The 26774-nt window shown below is 37.3% G+C and overlaps 1 protein-coding gene across 1 annotated transcript in view; it reads right to left on the reverse strand.

Annotated features, from left to right (window-relative positions):
- The window catches only part of abca4a (ATP-binding cassette, sub-family A (ABC1), member 4a), a 34713-nt gene that overhangs the window by 5006 nt on the left and 2933 nt on the right, over window positions 1-26774 (reverse strand). The window contains 34 exon segments of the mRNA XM_057322791.1: window positions 5-128; window positions 204-351; window positions 620-735; window positions 2487-2664; window positions 4236-4405; window positions 4493-4567; window positions 4724-4827; window positions 4908-4948; window positions 5045-5139; window positions 5223-5412; window positions 5497-5595; window positions 6085-6209; window positions 6298-6473; window positions 7722-7776; window positions 8978-9183; window positions 9596-9701; window positions 9772-9962; window positions 10080-10217; window positions 10339-10478; window positions 10585-10716; window positions 11436-11613; window positions 13555-13734; window positions 13825-13905; window positions 13984-14188; window positions 14395-14616; window positions 15397-15619; window positions 15743-15919; window positions 15999-16204; window positions 17747-17944; window positions 18041-18157; window positions 19815-19954; window positions 20059-20299; window positions 21374-21463; window positions 24626-24823. Coding sequence (XP_057178774.1) covers window positions 5-128; window positions 204-351; window positions 620-735; window positions 2487-2664; window positions 4236-4405; window positions 4493-4567; window positions 4724-4827; window positions 4908-4948; window positions 5045-5139; window positions 5223-5412; window positions 5497-5595; window positions 6085-6209; window positions 6298-6473; window positions 7722-7776; window positions 8978-9183; window positions 9596-9701; window positions 9772-9962; window positions 10080-10217; window positions 10339-10478; window positions 10585-10716; window positions 11436-11613; window positions 13555-13734; window positions 13825-13905; window positions 13984-14188; window positions 14395-14616; window positions 15397-15619; window positions 15743-15919; window positions 15999-16204; window positions 17747-17944; window positions 18041-18157; window positions 19815-19954; window positions 20059-20299; window positions 21374-21463; window positions 24626-24823 — 5065 coding nt within the window.

A 26774-nucleotide genomic window follows, 5' to 3' on the forward strand; every position in this document is an offset into this window, starting at 1 on the left:
TCACCAAAGCGTGCATACACATCCATCACCGCCTGGTTCATCGCCATGTCAATGAGCCCGCGGCCCAAACAGAAGTGAGGAAAGGCGAGCAGGGCTTTTTTCAGCACCTGGTTACACTTATACAGAGCCTGTGAAGATAACCAACCACCATCAGATGAAGCGACTAAAATATTTTGAATGCTGGGAGTGTTTTGTATTTTCACCTCTGTGCTATCAAACAAGTCCAAGATAAACGTGACGGCACTGCTGTTGATGCCAATGAACAGGTTGATGCAGGAGAGAGAGACGTACGCGGTGCTTGGCACATTAAACAGGTATGACATCGGATACATCAGTGGCGTTACCGACCAGCTGCGCAACACAGGAGCAAAAAAAAGATTTTAAAAGACTCGTGCACATTCGAGAAATCACATTAGCATTTATAATGATGTAAATATTTCACTTTCAGATAAAATGTTAAATTCCACTTCTAATTCTGTAGATGCTGTCCGTTTCCTTTACCAATCTTCAGAATCAATGTTTGTGCATTTTGATCCAAAAACAGGACAGACCTAAATATGCAAAGACTGTTTTTGCCGCTAGAAGTGTCAACAGATCATTAGAATGATATTTCTGTTACCCATAAAGCATCAGCAGAGCTATCAGGGCTTGTAAGTTGGCAGGCGAGGTGTAGCATTTCTTGTCAAATGCAAGAAAAATCCCCACGACCATCGCTGCGCTGACAGCATAGTTTACCTGAGGTGAGAGGAGAAGAGCAATATGACATTTTTACCAGAAGACTACTGTAGTAGTTTGCTGAAAAGTCAAGTCACAACCAATTTATATATAGATGGTTTCATCAGATGCATGTGCCTGGCTCGAAGTTAAAGGAGCCATTCTTTTGCTGTTTTTGAGGCTTTGATTATGTTTTTTGGGTGTTTAACAGTGGATGTTCATGTTTCTAATTTCAAAAAACGCTTTATATTTCACATATTTTAAGTCTATTGTTCACCGCTGTCCCTCTTCTAACAAAACGACTGGATTTCTTCCGGTCTATATAAAGGCCATCCTTCTGAAACGCTCTGATTGGTAAAGCTGACCAGGTCTGTCATGATTGGTTGCCCGCTTAGAGTGTGTGTGTGTGTGTGTGTGTGTGTGTGTGTGTGTGTGTGTGTGTGTGTGTGTGCGTGTGCGTGTGCGTGTGCGAAGATGTCCCACCCATTTCAGTCCCCCTCTCAGTGCACGTGTATTCATAAACTTTGGCTTTTAGCAATAAACGGTAACAATGGCGTCAACTTCACTTCATCAGTTAAACACATGCGGATCGATCAAAGTGTAACGGAGGTATGCTAGTGCATGTGCAAACGTCAATCTTTGTTAGAGATCGCAATTTTTTTCCCTACTATGCCGAGGGAAATGACACGGGACCCAATGGCGTCAGACCGGTTATATTAATTGACACTAATAACAGAAGCGTTAGTTTTGCCTTTTTATATTGGACCCGAGTTGGGTAATAAAACAAGCAGACTTGACCAGGAGACATTTGCAAGCAGGACTTCAAAGGACGTTTCATAGAAGTGTTTTAGAGGTATGCGCACACACACACAATAGCAGTGTATTACACAGAACAGCTTTCACAGCCGATGTTAAAGTCATGGAAGCTGTTATTTGACCGTTGGTCATCTTAGAATGTGTGTAGCTGAATGCTTATTACCAGCTGTAGGACTGTGATGAAAGTGAAAGTTGCGCAGCTCAGTCCAATGTTTACAATCTCTGAGAACCAAACACTACTCCAGCGGCTCTTCCTCTTCTCTAAGGAAGGCCTCGCCCCTTTTTTGGTGTATTCCTTTGGGCGGAGGTTAATAAAAGCACTCGAAATAGTGACATCATTTACCCGGGAAGTATAGGGCTGTAGACATATTCCAGCCGTTCTCTGTAGTCCTTGAAAAGCGAATTCTGTTAAAGACAATATCTCGCTTGGCACTGAACTTTGAGCTTTATCATTTTGCAGATATTGTTTATGCTCTAACAGCAACATTACACACTAACTAAAGTTTGAAAATGTGATCACGGCTCCTTTAACTTCCGGTCTTGTTGATCGGTCTGGCTAGTGGCTAATAATATAAATATTTATATTTTATTCAATTTATAATCGTATTCATATTTTATTGTATAATAATTGTATTAAATAAACAATTTGTTGAATGTATTTGTGTTTTAATTTGATTAAATAAACAATTCGTTGAATGGGTCGTGTAACTTTTAGCATTTAAGTTTAGCCATGACGGCTCTTCTACTGGTAACCCAAAATAATACTAGCTAGACATACTTTTAACTTGCAAGCTAATGTAATTTATTTCTTGCTTGTTATCAGAAGTCATCTCCAGGGACTCTATTCTCTGGGCCACAAAAGCGCATGCGCAGTAGCATTTGTTTATTTTGTTGCTTTGGAATCATCTATAGAATATAAAACGTGTATATTGTTGATAAAGCAAGTACAAACTTACCATATCCCAGAAGAAGTTAGAAGTCCAGTAGATAAGAGGACTGACCCCACTTACAAACTGCAGGTGTTTGGCCTGAGTCACTCTCTCCTGGATCAGATAGAGCACAAAACTGGCCGGTACAAAGGACATGGCAAATATCACGCAGATGGCGACCACTGCATCCACTGAGGTGGTCAGTCTGATAGAACGAGAGAGTTAATTCAGATAATGCAGTAGAGTGTTTCAATACAAACATTTTAGTTTAGGGAAATTAACTGTGGTATTATTATAGTAAAAGTATAGAAACCATGTTTCTTGGACTGATTACAAATCATATAAACATAGTTTACATATAATGAAGTCTACAAGTATAATGGTAAAACTATTGTTACTATAGTGAGACCATGGTAAATTTGTGGTTGCTATTGCTTGACTTTAAATAAAACCAAAAAACTATAGTATAGTATTACTATAGTTAAAACGTGGTTACTTTTTGGGTTATTAAAATCAGTATTCATCCTTTTACCATTTAAATCATTATCATTTTTAAATTAAGTTTAATATAGTCAAACTACACTATAAAAAACTGCTAAAATAGAAAAAAGTACCATTATTTTGTTTGTATGTTATATTTGCATTTTAGCATTAACGGAAATGTCTGGCAGAAAATGACCAGTACATTTTCAGTTATTTTTTTAACAGTGTAAATATTATAAATATATATATTTTTAAACTTAAGTAGAAATTTTTACTCGGATATAAACTGAAATGTTGTTGAGGCACTAAAATCATTAACTAAAATGTAATAAAAACTAAACTAAAACTAAAACAAATTAATCTTTTATAGCAACATAAAAAATGCATTATAAAATGACAAAAGCAAAAATGACATATATAAAATGAAAAGCATTAAATATTGCAACAAAAAAGTAACTAAAATTAACATAAAAACTATAAATATGAAAATAAAAACTCATTCAAAATATTAATAAAATTATAACAAACAAAACTCTGCTGAAAATAGGATAAATAGGCCTATACTTGTAAGGCAAATGTGCATAAGATAATGTCATTTGTCAGCTGAAATGCTGAATTAATCACCTAATTAATTGTTTGTTAGACAGCTTGATTTAAGGTATATAACTCTGAAGTCTCATTTGCATATGCATGTTATGTAAATCTACAAGTATATCACTGTAAAACTTTGCTGTAGTTTTGCAGCAGGTTTGCCAGTAATTTACTGTAGATTTAATTATCTTCCTTTTAGTACGGTTTTCAATTTGAGTTAAACGTTACTTTAACCAAAATTAAAACACTTTGACTTTTGAGATTCAAAATGAGCAAGAAGAGATTATGGCATTAGCACAGCAACACTGCAAAAAAACCACATTCTTCCAAAGCACCTTTGTCTTGTTTTTTAGTCAAAATATTTGAAACTTCTTAAATTACGATACATTTACATAACAAGAAAAGTGACCCAAGATAAAAAGTCTTGTTTCATAAAAGAAAATATAAGAAATAGGTAAGTTTATGTTTAAAACAAAATTGTAAATTAAATATACAGTAAGTTACTGGCGAACCTGCTGCAAAACTACAGCAAAGTTTTACAGTGTGTTTAAAGAATCTTTACAGTATGTAGCTTACCGCAAACAATAGAAAAATACTAATTAAGAATATTTTCTTTCAATGTGTATGACATAATGAGACAAGCATTAACAATATTTGAATATTTGCAAATGTTGTGTAAAGTTCTCTTGGTGTAACACCCACACTGTGACCTCTGACAGCTGTTCCTTGGTTAGGTTCAGTGGATGATTGATGGCTGTTATGCCATACTCATTTAAATTGGCACCAGGAGGCAGGTTGGCTCGAAGGATGGCATTATTTGCCGCGTTCATGAAAACCACCATGGCGTGCCATCCCTTGTTGTTGAACCACACCTGGAGAAAACAGCAAACGTGTCATTTATTTATCTGTGAGACAAGCTCAGTAAACTATGACAAAAAGCAGGACTTGAACAATCTCACCTTGACATTGTTTTCAGTCTCCATGTATTTTAAGAAAGTACCAAACTCTTTCAGAGTAAGTGTTGTGTATCTACCCTGTAAATAATACACTGTAAAAATATATGCATATATAACAAGATCAAGATCTATCTTGTACATCTATTTTGCTTTGTTTCAGTCTCATTGATATGAAACAAAATTGGTTAATGGCAAAAAAAGGAACATTTACACCCCAATACAAACACAACTGACCCCTGTGACATTAAGCAAACGTCCAAACTGAGACGCAGCATTCTGGATGGTTTTGGGATCCAAATCTAGAACAGGTAGATGTCCTCCAACTGAGACGCCCATACCTGAATAAAAGAGATCACACATGCAAAGATTTATTCTACAAAAGACCACAAGGGGGCGCCCTTTATATTTTACATCGGACATCAATACCTTTGCTCATTTACCCAGTACTTGCTCTTTAGGCTGTAAAACAAAAAGAAAGATATTAAAACAAGATTCATTCCTATATGCATGTAAAAACAGTACAATAGTTATAGACTGATAATTGGACCACAATACCTTGTCCTTATTAAGCTCGTGTACGTCTTCACCAAATAATCAGAAATATTTCTGCCAGTCAGATCCAGCAAAACATCACCAGTGGACTGAATCCTCTAAAATCCAGGTACACATTTCATTATACACCAACATAACGTAAACAACTAAAGGTTTTGTATTGTTGATCTGAGGGGCAGACCTGAGGGGGAGGAAGACCCCCGGCCCCCTCCGGGCACACGGGTAACATGGTGAGCTTGTTGGGCGTGCTGCACTGACATCTAGGAGACGGGCTGATGTCGGTCCACCTCGAGTCAGCCAGCATGTCTATGAGTGCCGGGTTGACCAGAGGCATCTCCCATTTAGTGGTTATGTTATTACAAGGATAGTCTCTGTGAGGAAGAAGAATGGATGATGTTAGTAGGCCAGTGGGAAATGGCAGCGATGTCTATTTATGAATTGTAATGTATACGTACTCAAGAGGTTCATCCAACATACAGCGAGTCCCAAATCCAGGTCTGTTTAGAAGCACATCCCCAAAATATCTCATTTCAGGACTTTGCATCTGTTCATTACTGAAAGTAAAGTGATTAAGGCTGTCATTTAATTGAAGGAATGATGATATACTGATTCATTTGTCCAACTCATTGTAATAAATGGCATATATTAAGGACAATTAGGCATGACATAATGAGTACATCAAACATGATGGTTGTAAATAGTTATTCACACTGTCTGCGTCCTTAATGGTTATTACAAAATGAACATACAGATCAGCCCATCACAGTTTATTAATATAACACAGCTTTTATCATGTCTAACATCTTTCCAACATCTTTAACACTAAATAATACAGTGTTTTAAAGCCTTACTATAGTCATTTGTAAAGTACACTGATCAATTCACTATATTCACTATTACAGAATATTGTGGTACACTATTACTATTAGAATTACTATTAGAAATGAGAAATTACTATAATATACAACAGTATACTACAATTTTCTATAGTAAATACAATATATTTTTTCGTTTGAGAATCCTGTTGCTTCTGAATGTTTTACCTGAAGAATGTGAATTGTCTGCCGTACATCCATGGGCTCAAGGTCAGACTGGGATATTCTCCAAACGGTGGAACAATCAGAGTGAACATCAAATAAACCAGAACAAAACTTGCCGGCAACACAATCTGAAATAGAGGGCAGAATAAAGTTCAGAGCACCTGTAAAATACATAACCAACAGTCTATTAACCCAAACTAGGATTGTTAGTCTGACCTGGGCTAGAAAGTCTTTTCCAGATCGTGTGCTGTGATGAAACCTCTTGATGAGGAGAGCAATGAACTGCTTGAGGATCAGACAGACTCCTTTCACCTGTCTGGACCCTCTGCCCTGTTTGCTGAATAATAGTCCAGGCTTCGACTGACTGTTAGCATACACCGATCTGTCTCCATCTGTACACAAGATCAAATACAGTCAGGATGATGTATAGAGAGGCATCATACTGTATGTACTGAGGCATCAGGGTGGTCAATGCCAACATAATGCTTATTGCAAAACTAAGCAAATATACTTAATTTTGGTATCAAAGCTTTGCCAAGTCACAATTCACCACAAAACTAATAGAAAAATATTTAGCCGATGAAAAAATGAAGAGACCATTTCAAAATTATTTTCAGCTTTTCTGAATTGACTATTTATAGTGTTTAGGACTACTAACTACTAACAATATTGCTGCCTAATTAAAAAATATATATTGTTTCCATTTTGCATTTCTTTGCAGAAAATGAAAACTGGAGAAACAGGTCAAAATAACAGACAAGAAGCTCTCTATTTTTTCAGACCTCAAATATACTGCAAAGAAAACAAGTTCGTATACACTTGCAATGCAACAGTAATCTTTGTACATGTATTTAGGAAAAGTTCAAAAGTATTTTTTTATGTGATAACCTCGTGTTTTCATGTGTCTTGTCATGCTGTCAGTCTTTCACATTGCTGACTTCAGGTCACCCCTGAGATTTTGTTAAAATTCAACAAACACTGGACTGTGCATATATGCTGATTACATGAAAATTTTGAATAGTCTTCACTTTTTGTATATTTTACAAAAAAAACTTTCTTGTAGAAAAGAAGGCCTGTTTTGTATCATTAATGTTTTATTCGCAAGTAATGAGAACTGAAAAGAAAAAGATGCTGAATTGGCAGGACAAACCATACCATTTCTAAAACAGACTATTGTCTGTAACATCATATAATTTTAGATCTTTTCCTTTTGATTTTGGAGTGAAATGTGAATGCACGTTTTTGTGGCTCATCCACAGTCAAAATTCATGCGAATTTTATAACAAATATTTGAGATACAACTGTTTTTAGCTATTAAACAGCAAGCTTGGCCAGCCAAAAAAACCACTACGAGGGCTGCACTATGTAGCATTCTGTCATATCTGAGAGACGAGCAGCTCTTCATGGCATCCAGTGTTGTTTCTATGAACTGAAATTAATCTTCACCTTCTTCCATGTTCATAATCTTTCCACTGTCTCTATAGAGACTCACAAGAGATTTCTGCTGCAGAGCTCTGACGTCTAAGAGGTTCAACCACAAAATGCACATCACAATATTTACAGGGACAGTAAACTGACAAACACATACACGGCAGCTGAAACATCTGAGATCGACTGAATGATCAGAAACAGAATCTCACCAGATACAGCACTGCCGTCTGAAGACGCTCCATCAGCGGTGACTTTCAGAAAGACCTGCAGGACACCAAGCAGCCAGGAAAGATCATGCTTTTACACAAAATATTTGAGCATTCAGTTTAGTCAGAGCCATTGAGAGAGAGAGTCACGTCAACTCCGTTGACTCCAATGGAACAGTTTTTTCACAGCAATGGCGGTTCATGTAGGCTCTCAATAGTTTCCGGAAATTACTAGTAACGCATGGAGCTACTGCTAAACAGACCAACTGAGGTAAACTTTTAACCCATTAAAAGACGTAAGTCATTTAATGAATAAAAAATGAAAGAAATAAAGCATTTACAGGGTCATATGGCGCGAATACCTGTTTTTCGGTGTCTTTGGTGTGTTATAAGTTGCCCATGCATGTATTAGACACGTAAAACTGCAAAAATTAAAGTGACGGAATAAAAGATGCATTCTATCTAAAAGCAAATGTTCACCCAGACCTGCCTGAAACGCCTCGTGTAACCACACCCCCACAAATCCACGTCAGTTCGTGGTATGATTTGACTAAGACCGCCCAAATGTATACGCAAGTAAGGTGGGCGTACCTGTCAGTACAATTGCTTTGGAACCTGATGGTCCAAATATGGTAAGAGGCGTCACATTTCCATCACACGCTTGCAGTATTCGACCAATCACTACGCACTGGTTAACTGGCCAATCATAGCACACCTCACTTATCAGAGCAATGAGCTTTGTAAAAAATCTGCGCATTTCAGAGAGGCGGGCCAAAGAGGAGATACAAACATGCGGAAAATACAGCGTTTTTGAACCTTAAATCGTGTATACACATTGCATTACATCTAAAACAAACAATAATATCTATGTCATATGACCCCTTTAAAGAGAAAACATAACTTCCTGGAACTATCTGAAGGCTCCAAGAATCACGTGACGCAAAAATTTTGAACTTCCGTTGGCGCAACTCTCTCTCAATGGCTCTGAGTTCAGTCAGTCTGGGAGGCTGAAGTGTAGTGTTGGATTTACAATATTGTTCAAGTTATTAATGTTACAAATTGCAATGACTATTATAGCTTGAAATTCAAATTTAGAGGAGAAAAGAGTGATATGTGAAACGGGGAAAAAAGATTTAGCTGTCATTGTAGATTGAAGATAGAGCAAATACAAATCATGCAAATTGAGTCCTAATAACCTAAATTCATTACTTTCATGTAAAACAAAATAAAAAAGAATAAGTTTGTTTGTGTGATCAAACCTCCTCCAGCGATGAGTCTGAAACTCCAAAGCTGCTCAGGCCGATGTCCGCCAGCGTCTCTTCCAGCTCTCTGAACAGACCGGCGTAAGAACGATGTCTGAAGCCCCTGCTGGGCAGAAGGAAGGTCAGTTCCTGACCTATGACCTCGATCAGCCTCGCCTCTGGAGCGTGATGCTGCACAAGGGCTGTGATGCTTTCAATGTCCCCTGATGGAAAAGAGATACAGATTGCAAAAAAACACAAACATTTTTTGTTTTTTCGGATTTTCAGTTACAATCACTTATTCACAACTCGCAACCCCCTCAAAAACAAAACTAGATTTACAATTTGAAGTAAATGCATTATCATGTGACCAAGATGTTTGCTATTAAACACTCGCAGTGCAGGGATGTTGGGCAAATGTTACATTGACATAATGACAACATTGGCAGTTTTGCTTTTCATTTATTTAGTACATGAAATGTTTATAACTTTTATTGTTTCAAAAAGTTTACAAAAAATGTAAAGATGCAGCAGACTCTACACTAAATATATCATCTTGATGGACAGAGACGAAAGTATGCGGTAGAAGAAAAACGTTTTTTGCTGACAGAATGTCGACGTCTTGGAACTCCTTACCTTCCATCTGCCTCTCTGTAATTCTGGGCAGATCTTTGCCGTTTTCGTTAAACTTGGTACAGAGGGAACTCTTACAAGAGCAGGTATCAGTACAGTCACACTGACCCTGCAGAAAACAGACAAACCGTATTAATATAACTAAACTCTCTCCGTGAACACACAGTCAAATGTCTTACCTCCTTCCTGAAACAGGGCACATCCTCCTTGATGCGCCGCACCAGCGTGAGATAGAACCCGGCGCCCAGACAGTTCTTCAGAAAGAGAGGAGACCCGCAGCAGTGCAGTCGACCCTGAGAGATGACGGCCACGCGGTCGCTCAGCAGGTCGGCTTCATCCATGTGGTGTGTGGAAAGAATCACCGTACAACCTGTGCAATACCAAACACATACAGTACAACACACATTTCACACCCGTACCCAAAGTATAATGCTACAACGTCTGCAAGATGATACTGAATAAATCGGTGAATCGAGGGTGTTTGCACCTGAGCGATATTTTAACAGCAAATCCCAGATGGAGCGTCTGGAATATGGATCCACTCCTGATGTGGGTTCATCTAGAAACACAACTTTCGCACCACCAACAAAAGCCATCGCAATGGAAAGCTTCCTCTGCATTCCACCTACAAAGAGGGAGAAAAATATCACGCCATTCCACGAAAATCGCTAAAAGATATCTATATACAACGGACAAACTTTAATGATAAATTCATTTAGGCAGGCTGAAGGGATGTGTGATCTAACCTGACAGGTTTTGTACTTCCTCATTTCTCTTGTGAGGGAGACCGAGATCTTCCAGCATGTTTTCCACCTCCAGTTGGGCTTCTGGTACAGGTCTACCCTTCAGCAGAGAGTAAAACAAAATGTGCTCGGCTACTGTCATACTGCATGTCAGAAACGGAGAAAAGGAGAGAAAGAAAGTAGGATTGATTGACTAAAGTTGTCTTTTCCGCACATCCTTTAAATTAAAGCACGTGGGGGGTTACAAACTGGTGAAAGATGATGTTATGTTGAGGACACATTCCCAGCGATTTGCGGATGGCGTCCATGTCCTTGCGGATGTCTTTCCCATAAACAGAGGCTGTTCCAGAGGTGGGAGGGAACATACCCGTGAGAATAGACCTGTGGGAGAGAGAAGCAAATGTTTGTTTCTGTTTGGTATGCAGCTTTCCTGTAGCTCAGTGGCAGTGTTGGGTAAGTTACTCTGAAAAAGTAATTAATTACTAGTACTAATTACACATTCGATAATGTAATTAGATTACTCTACAAGTTACTCTCTTCAAAAAGTATTTAATTACTTATTACTAATTACTTTCTATATCCTACATCAACCTTGATGAGTTAAGTGAATCAAGGATAGACATGAAACGGCTCTTTTAATTCATTCAAATAAATAATATAAAACTACATAAAGTATTATTATTAATTACAAATGTGAGAATTATACATTAAAGCACGGATTTTAAAGTTAGACTTTGAATTTTGATGTAAATTCCTCTTCTGCACACACACATATTACACAAAGTATTCAGTTTAATTACATCAGAAGTAACTGTAATTAAATTACAGAAAAAATAAGAGTAATCCCTTACTTTACTTTTTCAAGGGGAAAGCAATTCAATTACAGTAACTAATTACTTAATAACTAGTTACACCCAACACTGCTCAGTGGTAAGAGCATGGCGTTTACAACACCAAGGTCGTGGGTTCGATCCCAGGGGATTGCACATACTTAGAAACAAATGTATAGGATAATGCAATTGCAAGTCGCTTTGGATAAAAGCGTCTGCCAAATGCATAAATGTAAATAAAGACTCATTTCTTTAGGTGTTGGTACATACATGGTAGTGGTTTTCCCCGCACCGTTGTGGCCCAGGAAGGCCGTAATCTGACCTTCATAGAAGGTGATGCTCAGCCCATCTACAGCAGGTCTGGAGCTGCCACTGAACACCTTATACAGGTTCTCCACACACACTCCTGCCACCAAACCCACTGGCTCGGGCTCGAAAAACTGCCTCCCTGGATATATAAATGATAGATATGAATGAGAATTTGTAAATTATTACAGAAATACTTGGGATTTGAATGATATTCAATAATAAAGCCTACAGTAGATGTTATATGATATATATCAATTATTTCTAAGTGAAAATAAAATGCTTAAACTCTTAAAAAAATCTTAGATGTCTGGGTCAAATATACATCCCTTACAATAAATAAATATCATGGTAATAAAAATAAAGCTATTAAAACAATTTCCGTTCATTAAAATCAAATCACATATTGGCTTAAATATTATTTGAAAAACCTAAAATAAATGAAGATTAGAAATGTTGCCTCAGCAATATACTGAAAATCATTAACTGAAGCTAAACCTAAAAACGAACTAAAATAAATTAAACTTATATAAAAAACATAATAAATAAATGACAAAGGCTAACATTAATATTTCTAACTAGAATAAACATGAAAACTAAACGTTCAACAATAAAATCTAATTTAAAACAAAACCTAAAATGGAACCAAAGGAAATTAAACTTATTTAGAAACATAAAAAATTAACAAATAAATAATTGAATGACAAAGGCAAACATCAAATGGCTAATAAATAAACTAAAATAAACATGGAAAATTTAAATATTACCAATAAAATCTCATTCAAAATGTTAATAAAACTTCAATAAACCTTAAAACGAAACTGTAATAATAAAAATACATTTGAATAAGGATCCATCCACTGTAAAAAAAATCTAATAAATGTACATCTCATGATGTTTGAAGAAAATCATGTATTGATTTATTAATAGTGCTAAAAGTAACACTTTTACTATTTGTTATATACTTTTTACTATTTGACTATTTTTACATAGACAAGTTATCTGAACAACCAAGTATTAATCTATCTGAGCGCTGAAATGATCTTGAATTTTGCTCTGACATCTCAGCAGCAAGTATAATGCGGCACAGTGGTACTAGGGCTGTCAAACGATTAATCGCGATTAATCGCATCCAGAATAAAAGTTTGTGTTTACATAATATATATCTATGTACAGTGCATATTAATTTTGTATTTATAAGCACAAAACATACACAGGCTTGTCTATATATTTAGGAAATATTTAAATGTATTAATTTATATTTAACAATCATTTAAATTCTAAATAAACTAAAAAAATAATTTATATTTTTCTCAAATAAATGCATTTATGTGTATGTGTTCATAAATACAAAATTAATTAGCACAGTATACCGACATAAATTACGTAAACACAAACTTTTATTCTGGATGCGATTAATCAAGATTAATCGTTTGACAGCCCTAGTGGTAACAATAATATATTATATAATCATGTATATTTAAGTATTAATGCTTTGGTCCAACCATGGTTGCCACTGTAATTTTAGTGTTTGCAAAAGCAGAAATGAGATCAGCAGAAAAGAATGTCTATATCACAGCGATTCAACATCTCTAACATACATTAACCAGCAATCTGAATCTGTGACACACAGAAACCGGCATTCCAACCTGTCAGCCAAGCAAACAGAAACAAGGTTACAGCATCTCACAGCGGGAACTTACAGAGGCGTGTTTGTGCATCATGTGACGTGTACACGCGTGCTCGTGCACAAACATGCGTGTCCATGCCCATGGCACCCGTGTCTGGCGCCACATTAGACAGCGTACCTGAACCTAAGACAAGTACTGATGAAACTAAGAGCACAGTAATTACTCCCATGGGGCTCTATGAGTTCAAAGCCAAGAAACCTGCTGGATGCCTGTGGTCTAGTCAAGCAGATAAGCCTGGTTAGGCCTTTGAATAGATCTGATGGGATCTTTTCCAAGAGTAAGAGGAGAAGCATCTTCCTGTTTGCTGTAATAAGTTACTACAGGGAATGAAACCTTTCCCCTGATAGCAAATAAAATCAGCTGGAATAATGCCAATGAAATAGTCGCTATACCTGATGAAACTACGCTCTCGTTGGCCGTCTCTTCTTCATCAAGCTTCTTGTGTTCTTTCTCGATTTTGTCTCGTACGCCGCCATGTTTGCAGGATCCGGCCTGCTGCACGTTGTTCTCTTTCTTGGCTTTCTTGACGCCATTATCAAACGCAGGTTTCTCCATCACTGACTTCGTAGGAACTGTGAACAACAAAATATCAATATTTATACGATCGAAAAAATATAAATAGAAACACTCGCATGTTTATACTTTATGCAAAACTCACTCACCTGGTTTAAGAGGCTCAGGACGGTTCAACCAATAGGAAGGCAGGATTGGAAAGTAAAAAGACCTTCCGATACCATACTGCCCTGATTGTAAACATAAGAACCATAGTTGCTTTCGATCCTTTAATACGTTTCTCACTATGAAAGCAGAATATTATTTACCTGGAAATACGTTGTCGAGGTACCACGCAAGTACAGCATAAAGAATCGTGTCCACTGCCAACATGACAATAGAGGTGAGAAATGAAAACTCGTCTCCCTCCAGAAGGCTGGTCTGGATGTTGTCCCACTGCAGCCCGAGTCCCTGCTCCTCATAACGGGACAGATACTCCGTCCCGAAGCCGAACGCCACTTGGGATATCAGACTCTGATACACAAATGCGAACAATCTCAGACCTTTTTTTACCAGTAAAACCATTACAAAATCTCTTTATGTATTGTGTTTTAGGCCTCATTCTTACATAGCAAAGATAGTTGGTGTAATGTTGAATCTATGTTAAGAATAACACTCATTCAACATTAAATCAACTAATTTTGCGTTCTATTAGTTCAGATGTTTCTGATGGGACATACCGCCATGATTTTCATATCTTTGGTAATGCGGTCCTGCCAGGCAAAACACACTATGTGTGGCAGGTAGAGAGTGAAGTGAATGATGCCACTGCAGGCCGCAGCCAGGTTAGCTCTGTTAAAAAACACACTCATGAGGAAACACTGCATGATGGTCGCCGTGGTGTACGTGAGCAGGAAGAGGAAGAGGATGATGGGATTGCTGTAGTTCAACACTTTTCCTCCCTGTGTGAATTAAAACAAGACTTTTAGATTGTTTGTGTTCATCACGGTATATTTACAAGCAAACTAGTCATTGCTTACAGTGACCACAAGGGGTCAGTAGAGCACAAATATTTAATAAAGGTAAAAAATCTTTTAACATCCAATATCTGCAACTTCAAATAATATTTTGCTGTGATAGAAAAACTGTATTAAGATTATTAAATGATATAATATGATATTCTTTTATTTTACATAATATTAGACCCCCAAGTAAGGGACCACCACCCAAACGTTTAAAAAAGAATAGTATTTTATAAATGTATTAAAAACCTTTTATAAATGCCCGATTGATACAATAACATAGACATCATACATTCTTTTAATTATGTTGCGTTATCATATTTTTTTTCTCAATATTGTAATGCGGGTCCTGCTGTTAAATTAATTATTTATTTTTGTGTTTCACTTAATTTAATCTAACTTTAATATTACTCTATTTTTCAATTGATTGACTTCAATCAAATACAGTATAATCTATTTAAAATATCAAAAACTATGTTTCATTTTGTATCTGAATTTCATTTATTCATTGAATTTGTTTATTTTAACCTTATTTGTCATTTATTTACGCATATATTTTTCTTTTAAGCATTATAGACTTTAATGTGGACTCCTGTCACTCACTTGCGGCCCCCAGTTTAAAAACCCCTGATCTAGATAAACCATCTGAAACCAACTAAGACCAGCAAAGGGATCGATTTACATCCTGAAAAGTGTATTTGTTGGTCCACCATCTCTCACCATGACAATCAGAGTGAGCAGGGCCGTGTTGGAGGCCATCATGAGGAAGGTGTCGATGAACCATGTACACCAAAGCACACGGCTAGTAACGCCCATTGCCTTCAACGTCTCTTTTAACCTCATCTCTTTCTCCAGTACAATGCTCTTGACTGTCATGGAGACCGAGTAGACCCAAGCCAACACCATGAAGATTGGAAAGCAGCGATTCAGAGTAAGCATGAAGCTGGAGTTGTAGGTGAGGAAAAGAAGAGAGACCATTTATTGGTATAGCATGCAAAAATATTCAGAATGTAATAAACATAATCACCTTATATGTATATTTTTTACATCTGAGTGTGATACTTACAGGTCATCTACATAGCAGGGGTATGGCATCTGCTGTAAATAGACCCCTAAAGGCCGTTCCTTGCTCGTGTGGGTCTTTATAATCCCATGTTCTATCATGTCCTGCAGATAAGCAAATCCTCCCCATACGTACCGTAGGTCATCCATAGGGTCGGCTCTCGGCCCTGGATCCCAGTATCTGACCACAAAAATAGGACATATTGAAAACTTGAGATGATAAATGGTTTACTGATGACATCATTATGTTATAGACAGACCTGTCTTTGATCTTGTTGGTGCGTTCCACAACGTCAATGTCCATGCGGATCTTAAATTTGACATGAGGTGGCACCTTTGTGGTCCAGGAGTACATGTCCACAAAGACCAAGCCAGCCCAGAATTTATTTTCCTCAAGAAGGTCTAATGCCCGATGGGTCAGCTGGTCCTCATCAGAGATGGCCGAGAACTTATCCAGGACCAGACACTGTATAAACACAAGAGAAAAGCATAACTTTAGTTCAATCTAATTGTCTGCTGTTAATTTGTCTTCACTTGGCGTAAGTGGTTGGGTGTCTGAATTTAAATCTCGGCGACATTGTTCGTCCATGTGGCTGGTATGCGATGCTATAAACCAGTCTGAGCTTTTTCTTTGTGTAGGTCAAGTAGACTGACAGCTGTACCTAATTGGACTTATTCTCTGGGTTGGTCTGTCACTCCTCTGCCATACTAGCTGGAATGGAGTGCAGGGTTTAGATAGCGGAGGTCTTCTTTCACTGGCACAAGGTGCATTCGCTTAGCTTGTTTAGGATTGAATGCATTCGGCATGGAGATCCATAAAAACTCTCCCAGACGCTGGCGAAGTCTCAGTGAGAAATCAAGGAGTTTTCTTTGTTCTTCTTGACATTAGAGAGGGAAGATTGACTGTTTGGTCTGTGCCTTTCTGTTTTAGAGAAGATTTGCTTCTCTTTGTCTGCGCCGGAGGTCTACGAGGGCTGTGAGAGTGAATTGCAAGTGAAGCTTAATGGCCACTCTCAGCCAATGAAAGCAGTCTGTTTAAAATGTCAGAGGGATAAAGCGTGTCTTTGAATTTAAAGGTGCGGTGTATGGAATGAAATACTAGTTTACTGAATACTGAACAGTTCTAATTCTTACTATTAAAATGAATATGTGAAACTGCAATATACGCATACAAAAACATCATTATTAAAAAAGTAATAGCAAAACTTCACCCATAACTCCGCTCCAAAACCTGGCACAAAAGTAAAGCATATATGATTTCTCCAAATTAAATAGTTACACTGTGAAAACTGTAATTTTACATCTTTTTCTGTTATTTACAGATTTTTCACGTATAATGTTAAAAACTCTAATTTTACATCATTTTACTTTTTTACAGAATTTTCATGTATAAATGATTTTCATGTATTTTTTAAATGCGGTAAAAAAAAATACAACTATTTTACTAGGAAAACATGTAAAATATGTAATTGTACGTGAACAACTGTTATTTTACAGTATTTTCTGGCGCCCCAGCAGCCAAAAAATAGTTTTATACAGATTTTCTACAGTGTACGAGTTGACATTGTGTTGGATTATCCAGCTTCTTTATTCCAAATACGTAAAAAAAAAGATGTGAACAATTGTTGCCAAATATTTAGTGTAGTACTGTCAACATGATCTCACAATAATTCCTAACTGTTTTACGAAATGACGAATTCGTATGATTTTTTTACGATCGCATTCTTACGTTGTAGGGAGATTTGGTTTAACCTACCGGATCAGGTTAGTTTTAATATTTATTACGATTCACATCGTACAGATTCATCTGAATTAGCCTCCTTGTAAAATATTTACAAATTCCCGAAGATCAGGTTGGTGCTCAAAGTTTCTGGTAAACCTAGTGTGTATATGTTAGCTATTTCATCATTTGCATTCCGTGCACATTAAAAATGTGCAGAATGGGAATAGTAATCATTAAGATCACAAACTCCTGCAGACAGTAACTGAAATACTGGAGGTCCAATACCTCTCCATATCGATTTATCAGGCGAATAACTCGGTCAGTGAGGTTGAAGATGTTTCGCCAGTCAAAGCTAGGCATGTCCCGGGCTCGATCTTCTTCAGGGCTATTGTACAGGAAGTTGAGGATATGCTGACCGGTAAACCCAGTTTCCATTAAGCCTTTATTAATATAATCCATGACTGTGGGGTTTCTAATGGAGTCCTGAGATATAAAACACATTAAAGTGATATTAAAACAATCTTTTATGTACAGGTGGCATTTTTCTAAAAATATTGTTTCATTTGTGCTCTTTCTTACCCGAAGCATGTTCATCTGTACACCACCCTGAAAGAACGTCCACACCTGTGGGCCAACCTCCTCCCACGCCCGGCCCATGTTCCTCAGTCTTTCTAATTCCTCAAAGGTGGTGTTTGCCTGGACAAACAAACACATGAGTTTAGGCGCATTCCAGTAAAAGCAAGCAGGAACCAATTAAATAATCTTTTTGTTAAACGTTCAACAGTACAGTCACAATAAAGCCAGATCAAGACTCAGGTGGTGGCAACCGGTTGCCCGAGCTTGACCACAGAAGAACTAAATTCCCACAAGGAGCAGTTTACACAGTCTCTCTGAAAGCCCTGCTGCATAAACAGAGAAACTTAAACCTTCTGAAGCTGATCGGATGGGACTCCAGCCATGGCCCGTTGCCCAGGCCAAACATGTCCACACCTCACCCTGCACAAGAGGGACTTCTCTCCTGGGGCAGGGGTCTTATATCTCCCTGTCACTCTCACTTTTCTTTTCTCTCTTATTTTTACAAATGCTTTTCTGTTTTTATTTGTGCCTTTGAGAGAGGGACAATAAAAGAGGAATGAGAAGTAAATACACATTAAGAGTAAGAAAAGCATCCAACATGAAATAAGGGGGAGACATGGTGGATTAGTGGACATTAAGGTTACTGTATAAAAGAGAAAACTTATTTATAACGTAGGTGGAGAAACAAGCAGTCCTGCTGACATAACTTGAGAAATCAAAAGCCAGTCAGCTTGTTCTTATGGGCTCCTAAAACAAACGTAGCCTCTACAGGAGCCTCTGCGTCATTTCCCCGCCAGCCAACCCATTGACAGTTATGCAGCGTTTAGGTGATTTATCTGACAAGCCAGGAGCAGATAAGCTTTTGCTTCAATACAGCTGGCATGCGAAACATTTTTGTGCCCTTCTCTGTGCGAAGTGGGCGGTACTTTAGGGGTCATTCCAGATGAAAGTGAGCAACCTAACTGAATTAATTTATTTAAAACGGCAACTCATTTAATCGCAACAAGAAAATATTTCTTTGTCCTTACCCGGCACCCACTACATAAAGAGACAGTACATTGAGTTTGAATTTAAGACACAAAGAGCATTTTGGTGTGATTTGACAGCCACATAAGCATGCATATTGCTACTATATTTATGAAGGAATGTTGTCCATCAAGACTGCATTCCAATTGTAAATAAAGTCGCAGGGATGTACGTCTGTAGGGTGTTTTGAAACGTATTACACATTACAGCCCTGCACCTTCAGGGTGGGTGGCGCATAGCGATGCTTACTTACACATGGAATACAGGACCGATTTGTCCCCAAAAGTAAGCAAAACCTGACTAATCTGAGCAAAACCTACTTTTGGGGATGCCCTCTTTTGTAAAAATGCTATAAAATACAGAAAAAATGCTTTACTGTAAAACTGACAGACAGACAGAGAGAGGGATGGATGGATGGATGGATAGTCAGACAGGCAGTCAGTCAATCAATCAATCAATCAATCAATCAGACAGACAGATTGATACATCTTTGGAATCTCCCCATTTAGACAGACAGATAGATAGTCTCTCAGACAGAGAGACAGAGAGATTGATGGATCGGACAGACGGACAAACGGACAGACAGACAGACAGACAGACAGACAGAAAAGTCTTTAGAATGTCCCTATTTAGACAGACAGATGGATAGTCTTTCAGACAGACAGACAGAAAAGCAGGCAGATAGTCAGACAGACGGACAAATGTGTGTGAAGACCAAGTATAGTAACAAACAGAGGTTGGAGCGTTTTACGTTTTTAATGATCTGTCTGGCGGCAGGGGAGTCAGGCGCATACAGGATTTTGCCCATCAGGAACGGCTTGACCGAGTTCCACAACATCCTTGTGACCGGATTGGATTCCAAATCCCTCATGAGGTCATTACAAAACGGGGCTAAAAAAGATGCGAGGGAGATCAAGAGGAAACGAAATCAAAGAACAGGTTGTTTTTTCCTCAGTCTAAAGAGCAAATGGAGGTACAGTAAGTACAGTACTCACTGGCCGTGTGATCATAGTTATACTTCCCCTTTCCACGGGTGCTATTGATGCCCAGGAAGGCTTTGTAGTTATTATCCTCATACCAGTTGAAAGAGGTGACCCTGGAGAAAGCCCCCTCCGTGTAGCCACAGAACAAACTGGAGGTGGCGGACATAATCTGGCTAAAAGACGGGGTCTCCTGGGACCGAAGGAGGGGTGAGATCACCTGCAGCAGGTCTTTGGAGCTGTCTCTGTCAAACAGCTATTAATAGAAAAACATATAAATAGCGTTTTTTCAGGGAAAAATGATAATAGTCTACTAAAAATATAAAGAGTTCAGCATATGTTTCTAGCATAAAATAGTCCCCAAAAGCATAAGGGTACTAAGGCTAAAATAAAAAAAATGAACGAATCTCATTGCATTGGATAATAATACATTAAATGAAAGTGCCATTTGTTTTAAAGACAAACTTTTTTACAAAAAATGTATACACAATTGAATTGAATGCATATTTCGTATTGGACGCCTGTTGCTTCCATACAAAATACATATTATTCATAAAATATAGTTTTAAATTAATATAAATACAAAATACAAATTTGATATTATAGATTATTACACGTCTCGTTGTAATGCGACATTTGCAGGTTCGTTATTCCCAGATAACCTCTTAAATCTAATATCACACGGTAACCCAGATGCAGCAAATCATTTTGACTTTTTTTTTTGACAATTTGAATTTAAATGTATTTTAATAACATACTGTATATGACTATATATACAAATGATTAAACCGAATTGCCTGTTCTTGACATTTGAACGTCGTCCTGATCACACTGTCGGGGCTTATTTCTGCGATAACAACCGGCTGCCTGTACATTATCCCTTACATTCCTATAAAGTGGAGATTTTTTAACCACATTGTACATTTGGCCTGCAGCGTGGAGAACGTGATGTGAAAGGAATTTGGAAAATGAGCAATTGGCATAATGGTCCCTGTCAGTCATGCGACAGACAAAAGACAACCTCCACCAATAGTCACACACCGTTCTCACCGCAGCGCATTGACGTCTGGAGCTCGTGGAGCATTTCCCCCATTTTGTTAAAGATCAAACCTCTAAATGCCCTCACCCTGAGGCTTCACATTATGAGCAGCTCTAAATTATCTACTGTGAATCTGACAAAGCGGCTGCTGAAATTAGCTTTCCGCAGACACACAAATGATATCTCCATTTCCACGCTCTTGCGTAAAAAGCCAGGCGGAGGAAAGCGTGATTTCCTGGTGACTAAAAATAAAGATGGACTTTTAATGGGCCTGAAGAGAAGCGCGCTTACCAGTCCGAGTTTCTCAGAGATGGCGGGCAACAGTCGGATCCAGAAGTGCAGGTCGAGTCCATTGGCGTGGTTATCAAGAACTAAAGGGAGCTGAATACAAGAAAATACTGTAAAACCACTGTAAAGAGGCCAACTTTGTAATTCTAAGCAAATTTTTTATAGTCTTTTCAGAAGAATAAGCCTACAATCAATCTTTCAAATCAAAAAAAGAGTTGTGCACTATCCATTTACAATTTGCACAATTAAAATGAAATTAAAAGAGATACATAACTACTAAACAGTGTTGGGTAAGTTACTCTGAAAAAGTAATTAATTACTAGTTACTAATTACATATTCAATAGTGTAATTAGATTACTGTACAAATTACTCTCTCCAAAAAGTATTTAATTACTTATTACTAATTACTTTCTATATCCTACATCAACCTTGATTAGTTAAGTGATTGAAGAATAGACATGAAACGGCTAAATTAATTCATTCAAATAAATAATATTAAACTACATAAAGTAGTATTATTAACTGACCAAAGTATTACAAATGTGAGAATTATACATTAAAGCACGGATTTTAAAATTAGACTTTGAATTTTTATGTCAATTCCACTATTGCACACACATATATTACACAAAGTATTTAGTTTAATTACATCAGAAGTAACTGTAATTAAATTACAGAAAAAATAAGAGTAATCCCTTACTTTAATTTTTCAAGGGAAAAGTAATTAAATTACAGTAACTAATTACTTAGTAACTAGTTACACCCAACACTGCTAGTAAATATGTATTTTTTTAAATGAATTACCCATGAGTATGATCTCATACTCACGGGGCATTTGTAAAATTATGCGATAGTATTTAAGCAATAAATTCGACTTTTAATTCAATGTCTTGTTCAAAGCGGCCATTTCAAATGCTATACAGTAAATGCTACAAATAAAAGGAAGCAAATTTGTATTTATTTTTCCCAACCCTGATCAATATTTAAGGTTTAAGACAACATACAAACAGATCACGTGTAACATTCGTTTAATCCCTAATATGACGGGGACCAAATAAATTTAGCTGAGGTTGCAGAGCAGAATTTTGGGAAACGTGTATGGCTCACGTCCTGTCTTCCCAGATATAATAACACTTCCAAAAACAATCTTTCTTCCAGGGGCTGCCCCAGAAATGGTAGCCAAGCTACTTTACAATGGGTCGGGAAATTTCAGGAAATGCTGTGTGTGTCATAGAAACAACCTCAAAAATAAGACATCCTTCCTATCAGACTTTCTATCCATCTACAACAAAGAAAGGAGATGAGATAGGTGATTTCAGTATTCAGTGTTTCCATTTCAATGGAAGAAAATCACTTAACAGTGTGTCTCAACTGAACTCCCAAGAAACATAGGAATTAATCAAATGTATATAAACTTAAAGGGACAGTTCACCCAAAAATGGAAATTCTGTCATCATTTACTCGCCCTCGAGTTGTTCAAAGTCTGTATAAATGTCTTTGTTCTGACAAACACAGAGAAAAAGATTTGGAAGAATGCTTGTAACCAAACAGTTCTTGGCCACCATTGACTACCATGGTAGGAAAAATTCTCAAAAGTGCCCCAGAACTGTTTGCTTTACTACATTCTTCAAAATATCTTTTTCTGTGTTCATCACAACTATGGAGGTCAATGGTGGCCAAGAACTTTTACAAGCGTTCTTCCAAACATCTTTCTCTTTGTTCATCTGAACAAATTAATTTATACAGATTTGGAACAACTTGAGGGTGAGTAAATAAAGACAGACGTTTCATTTTTGGGCGAACTGTTCCTTTAAAGGTGTGATGAACTGGCCTTTTTTATTGTTTTAAACTGTTGTATGAGGTCTACTTATGACGTCCGCATGGTTTTTACATTCAAAAGCATCAAAAGCAATAAGTAATAGGCTATTTTCTACCCGGGCTCGACAAACACTCGGTTTTACTGGGCGTGCCACATTGAAGACTTGGAAGTAAATGCCCAATGCTTTGATTGGATAGCAGTTTGCGTAGTAAACTTAGTTGGAGCCTTCTGTGCATTTGGATAGACACGTGTCGTTAGGTTACACATTATCTGGACATATCAAGCGATCTCTAACAAAGCAATCGTGATGCATAGTACAAATATGTTTTACTCAGATAAGATTGATGCGCCATTTCTATCGGATCCAATATTGACGGCACAGCACTGCTTTTTAATTTTAGTCTCTCCGCAAATCCATCGTCGACCCGTGCTTTGTTCACAAAGAAATCCTCGGTGAAATGAAGCGAACAAAGGCTCAATGTTTTACCCACTTGAGCTGGAACGTCTTTAAAAATAAACTTCAACCACGCATTACTAATGTCGGAATCCGAAGGGAAGGTTATGCAGCGACTGTGTTCTTCCACAACCAGGCACTGCACAATATTTTGCGATTTTTAACAGCATGTTTATTGTTTGCTCGCTCTATCTGGTTCCGCGCAACTTGTGTTACTTCAGTACTGTCATGCACGAACCAGTGGGCGGGGCTAGAGAAGTAGTCGTTGATATCCTTCTGTGGAGGCAGTGTTCAACCTATCAATGACGTCACAGATAGGTGCATTCCAGGACCTGGCGTAACAAGGGCGTTTTCAGTTCTGACTCTTACAGGATGTTCACTTGAATACGATTACCTCTTATGTCTTAATGTCTTAATTCATGACACCTTTATATGACCATAAGTGGCTTTGTGCCTTCTAAAAGCATACAGTGAAGTAATGAAATCTATATACTGAATGCACTGCAAACTATAGGGATAAAAGCTAAAAGTAAATATGAATAAAAGTGAATGTTTTCATGTGTATTTAAGTATGCATAGAGAAAAAAAGAGTGAAAACTCTATAGTCTTTAGAACGGTGTCTCAGTATTAGTTAAAGCCAGTGTGAGAAGTAAGTTGACTATAATCTCATTATTAAAATAGGTCGTCGGCCCCTCCAATAACATCGACTGGGTGACTCAGACCCCATGAACATACAGTACGGAATGATACTATAAACTTCCACGAACTACCAGGAAGGGTGTGTGGTGTTTTGTTGGTAATCCTTCAAATATTCATTCGATAGCATCAAACTTGTTGTACGCTGTTACGCAATCTAGTTGTTCTAAGAACCTCCCAGAGTTCACGTAACCATCTGTGACAGCACTTCCTCTGCATCTAAATCCATTTCAAACAGTGTAAGGATTACAATACGGAGGTCATTGAGTGTGTGAGCAGACTGACCAGTCGGAAAAGCTTGAAGAAGTCGAGATTGGCGTAGAATTTGTCTTCAATGGTCTGAAGACGTTGTGGGGTGAGGACACACATGGCATTGCGCACAGCATACAGGCCTCGACGGCTCGGGAAAATGAGAAAACGCTCGAGGAGAGTCTGACTGCAGGAGATGTCCTTCAACCTGAGATCAGGAACTCCGTATGCAAACTGAGAAAAGGAGAGAAAGATGTTTGTGTGACTACAAATATCAAATTTACAATTAGGATAAATAAAGAGAGAGCTTATTTGATTTTTTCTCATTCAACATTCCTGGTTGGACATGAGCTCCAAATCAGTGTGCAAAAGCCCATCTGGAAAACGTCCTCTCTTTCTCTTTCTCTCTCTCTCTCTCTGTGCCACTCTCTCTAAAAACTTATCCAACCAGCACATTCCATCTTCCTCAGTACGCCCCTGCTGTCTGACTGGCAGCGGCTCTGAGAAAGCCTTCAAAATGCTCCACATTCCTGTCCCCTACATTTCCATATGAAAGTGGCCCAGACCCTTATGTACTTGTGGGCGGTTGAGGCTCGGCTGGTGCGTGGAGAGCATCGGTGTGTCCGGTCCTATTTCCTCAGCACTAGCTCTGCTCTTTGACCAAAGCACCACCCACAAGATCAAAGGAGACCTTTTGTAAATCACCTTTAGCGCTTTGTTCGCACTAAAAATACCCCACAGAGAAACGCACGGATGGAGTGCAGTTATCAGGTAAGAGAGGTGTGAGCCGCATGATTCTGCTTTTGGCTCGGAGTTTGATAACTTGCAGGGTTCTGGGGTGACAAATGTATACATCACAAAGGGCTCGTACGGAGAGCTGAGGAGCCCAAACATCCAGTCTGATGCTAAACAAACGGGCACTTGAGAGACAGCCAAGATTCTCTCAGACTCAAACAGAGACATTCAACTGCACCAACAAAGTGCATTTTCATGCAGAGAAAGCTGATGTTGGTCTCGGTGGTGATGTCAATCTGCTTATCATTCACGACTTAATTAGAAGATCGCAAAAGGGACGCTTGTGGTCAGTGACCTCACCGAGATTCTAAGACCTTAAGCATCTAAAAGAAGAAAGTGTGGCTGTGTGACTTCCTTCCAATACTCATTTTTAAACCTAATTGATATTATACATAACCATTCAAAAGTTTTTCATGATCTTAGATTATTGAAATCTGAATGCTCTTTAGAAAAGGTGGTACAAAAGGTTCTTCACATCAATGCCAAAGAAGAACCATTTTTGGTTCCCCAAAGAACCATTCAGTAAAAGGTTCTTAAAAGATCCATTACTTTTTTACTGTTTCATATTCTAAAGAACCCTTTTTAAATACAAAGAATATTTTGTGAAATACAAAGGCTTTATGGATGTTAAAGGGTCAATATGGAACCAAACAGCCAGAAATGTTTTTTATTATCTCCTATTTTCACTTATTACTCTTATTTTTAAGAGTAAATGATGTCTGAATGCTGGATTTGGTTGTGTAGAAAAATATTTAAAAGTTACAAAACAAAAATGTTATTTACAGTAAATATATATTGTATATTATATGTAATATAACATGTACTGTATATTATATTTTGTATACGCAAATAAATATATATAGTCCTGAAAAATGGGAAGTCCATCAACAGTGTTTAAAGAGCACCTCAAGGTGACTAAATTGAAGATACTTAGATATTTTAAATATAAAATATAATAATTATAAAAAATGATTATAGAAAATATTTAAAAAAATATTATTAGTTATACAAAAATATGTTTTTTTCCAATATTTACATTTGTGTATTACTTATTTTATAGTTTTGATGAGTTTACTAATCACAATTAATCGCATCCAGAATAAAAGTTTGTGTTTACATAATGTATGTCCATTAATTTTTATATTTATAAACACATACACACATATACATTATATATATATATATATATATATATATATATATACTGTGTGTGTATATATATATATATATAGGAAATATTTACATGTATTTATTTATATTTAGTAATAATTTAAATTATATATAAATGTTTCTTTATTTTTATATTTTTCCTAAATATATGCATGTATGTATATGTTTTTATAAATACAAATTTAATATTCACACAGTACACAAACCTTTATTCAGGATG

Source organism: Triplophysa rosa, linkage group LG23 (assembly GCF_024868665.1).
Source record: "Triplophysa rosa linkage group LG23, Trosa_1v2, whole genome shotgun sequence".
NCBI lineage: Eukaryota > Metazoa > Chordata > Actinopteri > Cypriniformes > Nemacheilidae > Triplophysa > Triplophysa rosa.